This window comes from Numenius arquata, chromosome 24, assembly GCF_964106895.1.
Source record: "Numenius arquata chromosome 24, bNumArq3.hap1.1, whole genome shotgun sequence".
Classification (NCBI taxonomy): Eukaryota; Metazoa; Chordata; class Aves; order Charadriiformes; family Scolopacidae; genus Numenius; species Numenius arquata.
This window is the reverse complement of record NC_133599.1, coordinates 6,662,815-6,675,982: the sequence shown is the minus strand read 5'-3', so window position 1 is coordinate 6,675,982 and position 13,168 is coordinate 6,662,815. Positions and strand designations below refer to the sequence as shown.

Below are 13,168 nucleotides of genomic sequence, written 5' to 3'. Positions count from 1 at the left end.
GTCCCCAGGGAAACCCCAGCTCATATCACTAGCCTGTCCCCTCTGGGCAGGGTTGGTCCCCAAACCCTAACCAAACCCAGAGGAATGCCAGCCCCCAGAAACACGCTCTGGGGAGCTGGGACCTGCCAGGACAGGTGGCCACAGGCGGTGACAAGGCTGATGGCAGTGCCTGGGGAAACTTGACGCATGGGTTTCAGGCAGGTGGCAAATTGCCAACACCCGTGGGTCCTCCCCAAATACTTACAGGTGGCAGATGAGCCACCAACCTGTCCCAGCGGGCTCCGACGCCTTCCCTGGTGCATTTGCTGGCACAGCCTGAGCCCTGCTCGTTAACAAGCAACCTCTGACGAGCTTTGTGCCAGCCATGCTGTGGGTTCTGGGTGGCGTTACGGATATTGAGCTGCTGCCGGATTAACTGCCTGTTTAGGGGATGCTCAGGGGGAGAGGGGCTGGAGAAGCCCCCGGCACTCGGCACCCACCATCACGGGAAGTGACAATAAGTGGAGAAAGCAGGATTTTCGTTAACTGGAGGGAGAGGTCTTGGCTGAGAGGCACAAGGTGGGATTGGAGCTTTACTCTGTCCCAGGGGGTTGGGGGAGATGTGGGGAGCAGGAGATGGGGTGAAGCAGCTCTGGCTTCAGGCCTTAGTCCCCTCCAGGCTGCTCTGAGCTTGCCTGGTCAATGTCTCATCCTAGCACAGCCTCCAAAACACCTGCAGCATCATCACTGTCCCCTGGGACTGTTCTGGGGGGCTCTGGGTCACTCCATCTCAGTGCTGGGTTCCCATGAGCACCCACAATGGCTGTATGTTGCTTCATTGCAGGGTCGCATCCTGCAGACCCCTGTCCCTGAAAGGCTTTGGCAGCATGTCCTGGTGCCACCCTGGTTCCTGCCACCATGTAAGCATGGTGACACCATCCTCTGGCACCCACTGGTGCTTTGACCCACTGTGATTTACACCACGGCTCCCTTGTTCAGGGCTGGACACAGCCATGCCCCTGCTGCAGGAGCTGCCTTTCATGCCTGCTGTGCGCCGGGGCAGGATTTGGCCATGGAGGGGATGAAGCTGGGAGCCCAAGAGCTGCTCTGCTGGTACCAGGGATTGGAGTGCCCCAAGGTATGCCATGGGTAAGGGACAGGTGGGGATAAGCCACCCATCCCTAGGGCTGGCTGGGGCAGTGGGACTGGTGGCCTGGCATCCTCTCACCTCTGGGATGTGGGAATTGGCTCCGATGGTCTCGGCCGTGCTGTGGGGAGCAGGCTTGGGGTGGGAGCCAGTGCCTGAGTTAACACCTCCCAGTATTTGCCTGGATTCCCTGGTTCCCCTGCTCCCATGGAGGAGTGGAGGTGGGAGCTGAAGGAGCCGGGTTTGTGCTTCTCCCCCATCTCCATCCTTGGCTCCCACCGGACACGGCCGCAGAGCCCATGCGGATGTGGCCGGGCGGCGTCACCTCCGGCAGCGGAAACTCCCCCTGCTCAGGGCCTGGCGATAAGTCACGGCTTCTCCTCCACCCCTTCCCCATCTCCTCCCCTGTCCCTCGCCCTGCTGGGCTCTGCGCCTGCCTGCGGTGTTGGCCCCTAGGGACTTGGCTCCCCACTGGGGTGTCTATCCCAGGGGATATGCACCACGGGGTGGGTGAGGGGGAAGGCAGGAGCGCTGCCGTCCTTGCATGGGCTGCTCGCTGTTGGGCAAGCAAGATGCTCTAAGGGTGCTCAAGGGATGCTCGAGGAATGTTAGGGCTCCCCTCCGGGAAAGCCAGGCATCCTCCAGGTGTGGTGGACCCACGGTGGCTCTGTTAGCTGCATCCCTTGGAGGGGGGAGGTTTAATTCCAGGTGTATGAGGGTGGTGGGACCAGAGCTACCATGTGCTCTGGGGCTGCTGGGGAGGGTACCAGAGTCGGGGGGGCACTGCCAGCCCCTGCTCATGTCTTCCAGCCACACGCCTAAGTGGCAGTCTTTGGCTGTTTGGGGTCATCGGTATCAGGGACATGCTTCGGGTTGCTCTGATAAACCCCAGGGATGTGGCTCCCTCTGGGCCGCCTGTCGCTTGAGTCTGGCAGCGGTGGCAGAGGGGCAGCCTCATGCTTGGAGCGGGGACTGCTGCAACCCCCCCAAGACCAGAGCAGGGAGGTATTTGCCAGCAGCCACTGCGGATTTGCAGCTCACTGGAAAATCCACTCATCCCATTAAGGGCTCCCTGCGGCTTTTGCTTTCCATTGCAAATACCCAGTTGTCCCAGGGGAAACCCTGTGGGGTGCCACTGGAGCTCTCAGGGCGAACGCTGCCGGGAAGAGTCCTGGCTGCAAGGGCAGTGGGTTTCTTTATTGTATGAGGGATTTTTGGCTGAGGGGAGATTTCGTCCCACTTGCCCAGGTAAGACCAGACAGGGAAGTTTTGCTCGTGGTGGGAATGGTCTGTGCTGGGGAGTTGGGGGGACTGATTGGGACTGGGTGGGAATCGGAGCCATGAGTTGACTTTCCCTTGCAGCTTTCATCACCCAAAGTGGTTTCGGCATCTAAAAATGCCCCAGCTAGGAGCTTAGCTGCTGTGCAGGGAGGGATGCAGCGATGGCATATCAGCCCAGGCTCTGTGTCTCTGCTCTGGGGGTTCAAGCTCCTGCTTCGGGCCATGTTATTTCACTGAATTTCACTGAATTTTTAGAGTTGGAAGGGACCATAAAGATCATCTAGTCCAGCTCCCCTGCCGAAGCAGGATTGCCCAGAGCATGTCAGAGCGTGTTACTCAGGGCTGCATCCAGGCAGGTCTTGAAAATCTCCAAAGAAGGGGACTCCACACCCTCCCTGGGCAGCCTGTTCCAAGCCTTTGCTGTGTCCCCAGAGTTACCCACCCCATGGTCCCTGCAGTGTTTTGTAAATCCTTAACCTGCTTTGGGGGGGAAAAAAAAAGACTTTTTTGGATAGCCTGAAGACCCTGCTGGGGGCTTGGAAAGCTGAGTGTCGGATGGAGCAGACAGGCCGGCAGCGAGGGTCTCGTCAGTGAGTGCTGGGGATGCACTGCCTGTGCTGGGACGGGGAAGACAAGCCTTGTTCCCCCCCAGCCATCCCACCGCACACGTACGCGTGCGAACACGGCAGCATCTGCTGACTTAATGCATTTCGCAGCCCTGCCACGCAGCTGCCTCTCCTGTCAGCAAAGCCAAAACACGTCGGGGGCTTCCAGGTTTCAAGGGTTGAGGACCGGGGGGGTCGTTTCCGCATGGCGGCGGCGGAGGAGGCAAACGCAGACGCTGTGACATCTGCTCTTGCTCAAAAATCCCGGGAGCAAAGGGCCATGTCCGTGATGCGGCAGGAACATGGGGCTAAATAAATGATGCAATCGGCTTCAGGGAGTTTTGGCCCAGATGGAAGTTTATCCAAATGTCACCCATCCAAGCGCCTGCACCTGGACTGCAGGACGGCTCCTCACCAAGGGCTTGATCCGGACAGGATGCGGAGCTGGGGGATCCTCGGCCCCATGGCAGCACTGAGTTTTTGGGGAGGTTTTGGGGAGATTTTGGGGAGCCTTTGAAGCCCTCAGGAGGTGCAACAAGAGATGTTGCTTTTTTGGCCACACTGCTGGATGCCAAAGCGACCCTGGGCTCTGCCGACGGCTTCATGGCTCTTCTTGCTGAGTGGCACTTAGGGAGCGGGGGGGCTGCAGGGAGCAGGAGACCCCCAAGCAGAACCCAAACCCTCCTCCCGGTGGATCTTTGCCACAGGGGCATCTGGAGGAGGTTCAGTGGAGTGTCACCCCACGGTGGGGCAGCCCCACCTTGGTCCCCAAGGGTGCTGAGGACACTGGGGGATGACAGGCAGCGCTGCTGGGGGGACAGATGGCACCAGGCTCTGGACAGATGGTACCAGCCTCAGACAGACAGCCGCAGGACAGAGGGGTCGAGTGACCCCGGACGAGCTGAGCTGGTCCCTGGGGACTTGCTCTGCTGGCCCTGGGTGGGCAGTGGTGCCCCAACGGGGACAGGGGGTGGGGGGGGCGACACGTCCCGGGGCGGGGCTGGTACCCGGGGGAGGTGACACCGCTCCGGGGGGTTGACACGTGCCCGAGGGGCGGGGCCACGGGCGGCGGGGCGGAGCTGTCCAGCACCGGCGCCTCCTGAACGCCTCCGGCGCGGCGGGGCCGGTGCTGCCCCCACGGCCCCCGCTGTCCCCCGGCCCTGGTGTCTGCCCCGGCGGGTCGGGGCCGGGGGTCAGGGCCGGCCCCTCCGCCCCGAGACGGCACCGGTCAGCCCCCGATGTGGCCCCACGGGGGATCCAGCCCGGCGGGGGACACACCTCTGCCCCGAGCTCCCCGAGGGTTCCCTGGTTGCCCCGGCTGAGGGGATGTCACACCCGCCGCGCTCAGGCTGTAACAACCTCAGTGACAGACCTGCGAGATGGGGACGTGACTGTGGGATGTGGAAGGGCCATGGGGAAACCGGATACGTGGCCTGTGCCAGAGGGAGCCGGGACATCCCCAGATGCCACGGCTAGGAGAGGCCTTTGTCATCAGTGCTCCTTGCACAGACCCTTGCACAGATCCCAGGGTCTGTCCCAGCCCCGGCGCATCCATCCTCGTCCCCGCAGCAGGATTTGTCCCAAGCAAAGCCCAGCTTGGGCAGAGCTCGATTTCACTGCCACATATGGGGCTTTTGGTGGCAGAGGCTGCTGCAGTCAGTCCAGCTAAACTTCGTTCAGAATAAGGTTTTATTAAAGTGGGTTAAATGCCTAATGGGATTGCTGTGGAGTGGCTAGAGCAGAGATTAGTGCTGTGGCCACGGGGCTGGGCATCTCTGCTCTGTCAACAGGCCGTTTCTGTCCTTCTCCTCCTGCCCCAGCCCACAGATCATCTCTCAGCAGCTCCCAGAGCGCCCAGCATCGTGCTGGGGGGGGGGGGGGGGGGAGGGAGGGAAGGGGAGGAGCAGCCAGCCAGGGCAGGCAGAGCTGGGGCTGCCTGGGGCTCCCCTCACACCCACTTTCCAGTCTGCTGCCTGTACCCAGGAGAACACCTGCCTGCACCCAGCCTGGGCCATCGACCCAACCACCACCGGCATTGCCCCTCCAGAGAAGCTGGGAGAGGGGAACAGCGAGACCTCCCTGCGGAAGGACAGAGTCTGGGGCCCCGGTGATGCGGGCAGTGGCAATGTCCCAGGCAGTGACACCAGTTGGCGGGCAGGCCAGGTCCTGGCCCGGGCGCGGGGGCTGGAGGGACGGGGTCGGTATCTGAATTGGTGGCTTGTTCTCCTCTGAAGGCTCCTTTCTGCCCCTGCTCACTCTGTTTCTTTTAGGAAAGTTTTATGTCCCTTGTGTCACAAGGAGCCTTTTCTTTGTCATCTTACCCGAGCGTGCTGGGGAGGAGGCCGTGCTGGAGCTCAGCCATCCCTGAAGGCAGCTCGGGGCCGGATCCTGCACAGGGCTGCGAGGCGCATGCAGCAGCTTCGAGGGGCAGCCATGTCATGGTGCCAGGATCTGTCCCTTGGCACGGGCTCAGCTCCTCGGGCTGTTCATCATCCTGGGGTTCACCCCTGAGCTGCCCTCCCTCCATCCTCACCCTTAAAAATGGAGGATGGTTTGCTGCCCCCGAGCATCTCCCCAGGGAGATCTGGCACAGCCAGCTCTGCCACAGCCCCTGGTGCTCCTGTGCTGCCGGTCCTGCGGGTGTCTCAAGGATGGCTCCCAATTTACAGAGCTGCTGTGCAGCCTGGCACACCCAGGGAAGGATCTGTCCTCCTTTATTCCTAATTATCAGCCTGGTTTCAGCTCCTTCACCACTAGCAGAGGCTGTGTCGGGGGGGGGGAAACTGAGGCACAGAGCAGCAGCAAGACGCCAGCAGAGGCTGAAGGGTTTAATACCTTTTTGCATCACTAAGTGTTCATGCTCAGACTCCTGTCAGAATTATCCCAGGGGTGCAGGGCAGAGTTTCATCCCCACCCAGGATTTCTCGGCTGTGAGAGATAAGAGAGAAGTGTTTTTAATCTGGTTTATAAAAGTCACCCCAAAATGCTTTGGGTACAGGGCGAAACACTCGCAGAGCCATTGGCTGTTCTCCTGAGACCATGAGAGAGCCAGAGGTTGGATCCTTCCAGGCACTGTGGAGGAGCCGGGGGCTTTGGCCGCTCAGCATAGCCCCAGGGCAGGGTCCGGAGCAGCGCAGCCCCCGCGGGGCAGGGAGGGCCAAGAGCCAGGGGGAGCGGCTGTTTCCAGCTCTGCTCAGGTGATGGAGGGCTCCAAAGCAGATCTGCTGTGGTGCTGGGGATGCTCCAGTGACCCCTCACATGCGAAATGGGGACGTGAAATGAGACTTGGGCTCCAGATCGCTGTATTTATTTCTGGCTGCTAAAATCACACGTGTGAGATGCATTTGGACACCAGGCAGAGGAATTAGCTTGAGCTCTGAGCACAACAGATGCCTCTTTGAAATAGATGCCCTCAGGGATGTGCTGGGTTGTGTTTGTCCTGGGATGAAGGACGTGGCTCGGCCAAGGCTGTTTCATTTCCCTTCAATATGAACAACCGTGTTTCTGTGGACGGCATCATCTGAAGGGATCAGAAACCACCTCGTCTCTGGGCTTAAAGGTCTTTAATTCAGGGAAAACTTGAGTTCAGGGAAAACTTTGAGCCTGTAGATACTGGCCCAGTGCTCCAGACCTGAGCTCTGGAGGTAGCTGGGATGAGCATCCTCCACCTGAGCAGGAGAGAAGCATCTCCGGCTGCCCAGGGAGGCTCAGACCCAGAGCCCGCAGCACTGCCACGGCTTCTCCAAAATATCCCCTGCTGCTAAAATACCTTGTGTGTATTTGCTGCTTTCCATCACCATGGGACGCAACGATCCCAAGCTGGTACCTGGGGAGGGGCTGGGGCCAAAAACCCACCTGGTGGCTGGAAGTCCCAAAATTAAAACATCGGGTGCAAATTTCTGGCGCTAACGCTACCTGGAGGGCGAATGACAGCCGGTTCCCGAGAGCTGCTCTGGGGACAGGGAGGCCCTGCGGCTGGGTTGCATTAAAGGAGAAAGTCGTTTCCCTTTCAAGCTAATTGCAAAGGAGCCGCCCGTGTCTATCTAGGTCAAGCCGTAACCTGCTTTAGCCGGGCGAAGCGGCAGCGGGATGCCAGCTCCCTTGCCACCATGGCACACGGGGCACACACCGGAGGGTACCCGGCCCATGGGGCAGAGGTGGGTGGGGTAGAAATCAAACTGGAGGCAAATGAAGTATTTGTTTGCAAAGAAGAATAGGTAGAATCTCTCCCGGGAATGCTTTTAGTTTGTGCTTGCTAATAAAATAATGGGATGAGTAGAGGGCTGCTTGGCGCAGGAGTGGCTCCTCCTGGGGCTGAGGGGGGGAAATAGAGACTTGGTGGGAGTTGCTTTGATTTATCCCTTTGGTGACATCCCTGGGTGCGGGTCCCCAGCCCGAGGGTCCTACTGGTGTTACAGCCTGGGAAAGCAGGGCCACATCCACATCTCCCCTTGCCCAGCCCCGGGGAAGCTCTTGGCATCTCTAAAGCAGGGTGAAGCCCGTGGAGGGGCCACTCATGCTCAGCTGAGTGTAGTGAAGCGATGAGTATCCTCGGACCCACTGAAGTGTGTGCTGTGGGGAGAGGATGGCTCCCGGCAGGCATTGGCATCTCCTGGGAAACCTCAACCCTGCGAGCACAAGAGGAGGATTGATTTTTTTGCGGCCGACATGGCAGCTTTGGCTTCTGCAGCCGCAGCATCGCAGCCAAGTGGCCGCTGGTGGGCTCAGAGGGGAGAAATGGAAGTTGTGTCCATGAGAGGGAGACCCAAAGTGAATAGACTGAAAAAAAAAAAATCTATAAAATCTGGTTACAGCCCCAATGTAACCAGGTGATGCCCAGTGAGCAGGCAGGGCTGGAGGGGTGTTGCATGCTGATGATGCTCAGAGGGTGCCGGTGAAGCGTAAAGCTCTTTTTGCCTCTGAGCTGGTTGAAGAGGAGCTTGGGTCCAGCTTTATGGAGGCAGTGGCAGATGATGTGCCTTCACGTTAGGAGAAAACCCACCAGCAGCCGCCCCTGGGGCTGGAGATGTTTGTGCAAAGGACTTCAAGGGTGAAATAGGTGAGTTGGGGCTGGTGGTTTAACCACGTGTGTTGGTGAGGCTGTACCTTTGCTGGGTCTTGGCCCCATCCCGGGCAGCCTCGCACTTAGGTGGGGGGAAAGGTGGACCCTGTTGGTGTTTGCACAAGGAATTTTGCAGCTCGAGGCTGTGAACTCTGTGAACTGCTCTGCTGCCAGGCACAGCGCTCCTGGGGCAAGGGGCTGGGTTAAAGAGTGTGAAAAAAAGTGCAGAATTGGAGGTTGTAAGTGTGGGTTGTGGGGCACAACCTGCGAAAGGGCTGATGGGTCGGGGGCAGCTGATTGCTGCTGTTATTTTCTGCTGGTTGGGCCGCAAAAGGGGGTTGGGAATGTTGTGGTCCTGGGGATGTGCCGGGCTCCAGCTCCTGGATAATGCCGGGTGCTGCATGCTGAGCCCCGGCCACCTTGCTCCCAGGAGTGACTTTTGTGGGTGCAAGGAAATCCCATGGGTGCAGGGAAAGCCCCACACAGCCCCGGCTTTCCTCCTGCCGCCCACCCAGCAGCACCTTTGGGTGTTGGATGGTGCCAGCATGGGGCTGCTGGGCAGGTCCTGCCCTTGCCCAGCACTGGCGAGACCCCAGCTCCATCACCCCACACCACCCCTTGCTGGGGTCTGTGGTTGCCCACAGCAGCCGGATCCAGACCTATTTGCCAGCATGGGGGTGGCAGATCCCTAGTGCCCATCTCCATCTCACCCCACGTAGTGGCTTGGGGACAGATCTGTCCCAGAGACCCCCCGAGTTCCCCGTCCTGAGGACTTCCTCCATCCAGGGGTGCTGTGATTCGGGGCCGTGGTAGTGGCGAGCGGAGGCAGAGACATGAGGAGAGAGAAAAACCTCCCCAGCCGTTTCAAAGACTTCAGCAAGAGCAAGCCCAGAGCTGTGTGTGCCGGCTCCCTCTTCCCCTTAATTAAAATTTCCTTGAAAAGGCCTTTGTAGCTCCTGGAGCTGGAGCCTGTGCTGGAGCCGGCGCTGCGATGCTTAGATCATGTCCACTGCATCAGCCCTTCTCCCCGTGACCCGTGGCTCTGTCGATCAAATGATCCAGCTCATGTGGGGCCGGTGAAAGGGAATTTGGGTGCATTCACCCCAGTGCTGCCTGTGGCAGGGACATGGCCACCCCAGGGTGGGGGGGGGGGAAGGAGGGGCGCTGTGGGGGATGTGGGGCAAGGCTTGGTCTTTGCAGCCCCCCAAAAGCCTCGGGGGACCAGGGCTTGGGGTAGCTGTGCTTTGGGGAAAGAGGTAAAACGGGGTGTTTGGGGGCATTTTTGGACCTCGTTCATGCAACAGCCTCTGCTGGGAGATGCGACGGGTGCAAGGCTGAGGCTGGGTGCTGTTCCCGTGGGGGTGATGGGAGCCATCCCCCTGCACCCCACGCCTTGCCAAGAAACCTTCTCCAGCTCCGGAGAAGCTCCGTCTCGGCCGGGTGGTTTGAAAGGCGGCCAAGCTGCCGGCCCCAGGCTGCAAACAGAGCGGCTTGTGTGCGGCCCTGTACCTGGGCAGCAGCGTCCCCCCCAGCCCGCTCGGCTCCAGCACGGCCCCAGACACGCTCACCAGAGTGGCCGCACAAAGACCCGCTTGTGCTCGTGGCACCCACCCGGCCCGAAGCCAGCGCTGGGGGAGAGGAACCCCCCCGGGGGTGATGGGGACTGCGGGTGCCTGACCTGGAGCTGAGGGTCCCCCCCCTCCAAGGATGCTTCTGCTCCCCTCCTGGAGGTTTTCCTTCAAGGAGGCTGAGTGAAACCACGCTGGAGCGACCTGTGATGTGTGTCCTGGGAGATTTGTGGCACCCGGTGCCCGTTTGCATTTCGGTTCACTGCAGCTGTACCAGGGCGAGGGGGCAGAGGCTGGCACAGACGCCCATGGAGCCACATCTCCCTGTCTTTCTAGACACAACTCCAACCCCTGGAGAAAACCTTTTTTTTTTTTTTTCAGTTTTGGGTTTTTCTCCCAGAGTGCTGCAGGAGGGAGGTGGTTGGAGATGGACTTTTGCTCCACAACTGATTCTCTTGCTGAGCTCTGCTCTCCCTGCCAGGACAAAGCCTGCGGGAGGGATGAACTTCTCCGCTCACTGCAACTGTGCAGATGTCCCTGTCACCAGTGGTGGCAAAGCCAGCCCCATCTGCCTGTGGGTGCATTGGGCTGGATGTGGTGATGCGCCAAGTCCCCGTCCTCATTCGCACAGAGGTGGAAACACCAAGGCAAGAGGATGTGGGGCATCATCTGGGTGGTGGTGCCAGGAAGAGTCACCGTAGGGTAATACGAGAGCAGGAGCATGGAGAGATGGGGCTGTTGGCACCACGTGAGGGGACACCGGCGGTGGGGAGAGCAGAGATGGGATTCAGACACTAACCACGGCCTTAGGAATAGGGTGACAGAGCTGGTCCTTATGCCGCTGGAAGGTGGTCTTGGGTGACCAGGAGTTGGTATTGGGTGACCAGGAGATGGTCTTGGTTGACCAGGAGGTGGTTTTGGGTGGCCAAGAGGGGCCATCCTGCCTGTGGTTGTGCCCATGTGGCCTTGCTTCAGGACCTGCCATAGGGACCTGGGGACACGGGGATGGGGCTGCACAGGGTCCCTGGGGGATGATGTCACATGTGCCCTGGCCCTGGGGATCCCTGTGGGGGGACATCACATACATCCTCACCCTGGGGTGTGGGATGCAGTAGCCTCCTTCCACGATGGGGACACTGCGCGCCCATGGTCGGTGGGGGCCAAGACCAGGGTCCAGCGTGGCTGAAGGGACGTGGGTGCGTCCCCATGCCAGCCCCTCACCGTGCTGGGCCCCACTCAACCCTCCTCTCCCCCCACAGCCTCGCCAGCAGCTGCCTCACCAGGATGAACGGGATGACCGACGTCAACCCTGCCGGCCGCAGCCACTACGCCTCCGCCATCCCAGTGCCCCGTGCCGTGGCCCATGGCAAGCCGCATGCTCCAGCCACCTCAAGCGCCCCAGAGCCCCCTGTCTCCCACGGGGCTCCATCCCCCCGACCAGGGAAGCTGCTGGTCCCTGGCCCCAAGACCCTCAAGCCCAAATGCGCTGGCAGAGCCGCCGGCCGTGAACCGGCCATAAGCAGGGAGAGCAGCCCCAGCATGCCCCCCCGCGGGGGGCAGAAAGCCCCAGTGAAACCCCTGGTGTCCCCTGGGAAGTGGCCAGAGGCAGCAGGCAGTGGAAGGAGAGGGTCAAGCAGGGTGGGGGAGCCCACCGAGATGCCCAAAGCCCCCCCAGCACAGGGCAGAGGTGGGGGGCGACCAGGGGGGTCCACCGGGAAGAGCAGCGGGGTGGCTATGGTGGGGACAGGGGATGAGGCTCATGGTGGCTCTCAGGGCCGGGGTTCTGTGTTCAGATCAGGGGCGATCACCTTCTCCTCGGGCCCCCCCCAAAGCCACCCAGTCACCGCCACCGTGGCACCCTTCCAGTACCGGTGAGTCCCTAGGGATGGGGGGCATGGGGCTGGGGGGGCATGGGGATATGGGACATGGTGACAGGGGGAGCCAGGTGGCCATGGTGGGGGTGGCCATGGTGGGGGTGGCCATGAAGAATGGTGGAGTTGGGTCTGGGGACTCTGCCCCAGAAGGAGGGTTCCCACTGGGTTTGAGGTGTTGGGGGCTCCTGGGGCACTCATGGGAGCTGGTGTGGGGCAGAGGATGGGCTCAGTGGGGAGTGGGGTGCCCTCGGACTCCCCCTGCCATAAGACCACTGTCCCCAAACCCTGGCAGAGCTCAAGGATCCATGTCTCCACCTCCTGGGGGCCCTCAGCCCACTGCATCCCGCGATGCACCCCCACTCCCTCCCCCTCACCCCTCCTCTGCCCCCAGGCTCCAGGAGGATGCGGAGGAGGAGAGGGCCATGTCCCCGGGTGGCGAGTGCCCCAGTCCTGTGGAGCGACCCGACCCCAAAGCCGGAGGCCTGAGTGAGTCTGGGGGGGGGTTTGCCGGGGATGAGGGCGTCCTGCCGGGGGGCTGCCAGGATGGTGCCGGTGGGCAGAGGCTCACGCTGGAGCGACTTGACCCATGGCCCCATGCCAGAATGGGAGCCGGGGCTGGAGGTCGGTGGGGGGGAACCCCCACACAGGGGGTGCCCCAGAAAACTCCCCTGGGAACGGTGTTGGCTGCAGCTGCCACGGCTGGTGACCCCCGGGGCCAAAACACGACACCCGGTGGAGTGGCCTCACCCGGGTGCAGGAGCATCCCCCGGAGTGGCTCCGGCACAGGGGGGACCGTCCCCTCCGGGGACGCCGCTGGGACATCACCCCGCTTGGCTCCTTTCCCTCCTCTTCCCAGTTTCCTGGCAGCTCCAGGAATGACCCATTTCCAAGGAGCTGGTGGAGACCCGGTGCGGAGGCGGGTGCTGTGGCACCGCTGGCTCCCCGCACCCATCGTGGGGACACCCCCTTCTTGGGGGTGAATGAGCCCCGATACAAGCTCCCCTCTGCCATGTTGGGGACACCCCAGTCCCCTCTTTGGGTAGAGATTTTGGGGGGGCAGCTGCTGGAGAGGCTGCTGGGGCGGCGGTTGCCAGGGCAGCGGCAGCGAAGGATGGCGGGATGCTCCAGGGATGTGCAGGGAAGGGGAAAAAAAAGAGCCGGGAGCTCGGCTGGGTGATTTGAAGGGACAGAAGTCGGTCAGAGCCGCCGTGGCTCCCGGCACAGCCCGGCTCTGCTGCGGTGTCCCGGCACCACTGCCGCGCAGCCGGAGGGTAACGGGGTTCAAGGCCGAGCCCCGATTTGGGAGGCACCGCAAGCGGCGGAAAACTGGGGGGGATTTTGCGGGAGGATGCAGGGGGGAGGCCGAGCCTGGCGTGCGCCCAGTGCCGCTGCCCTGCTGCAGGGGGGGGCTTCGGGATGAGGCTGAGCGGGTTTCGGGAAAGGGCCGTATCCTTTCCCTCGCTCCACACCTCCCCCAGCCCATGGCACCTTCCGGGGCTCTGTCGGGCTCAGCCAGAGGGGACAGGGGACGTTGGGAGGCCCCGGGACACCCTGCCAGCCCCAAAATGACATGACACCCCCAAATTTGCCCTCTGTAGCAGGCTCTATACCCATAGCTCATAGCTCAGCGAGGGGTGTAACAGCTCCCCCAA

At 61.4% G+C, this 13,168-nt stretch overlaps 1 protein-coding gene across 1 annotated transcript in view; it reads left to right on the top strand.

The window, feature by feature from the left end:
- Positions 1–10,926: 10,926 nt before the first annotated feature.
- NAV1 (neuron navigator 1) overlaps positions 10,927–13,168 on the top strand; it is a 60,282-nt gene continuing 58,040 nt past the window's right edge. The window contains exons 1-2 of the mRNA XM_074163555.1: positions 10,927–11,513; positions 11,908–12,002. Of these exons, the coding sequence (XP_074019656.1) occupies positions 10,927–11,513; positions 11,908–12,002 (682 nt within the window). The remainder of the gene's footprint in view (positions 11,514–11,907; positions 12,003–13,168) is intronic.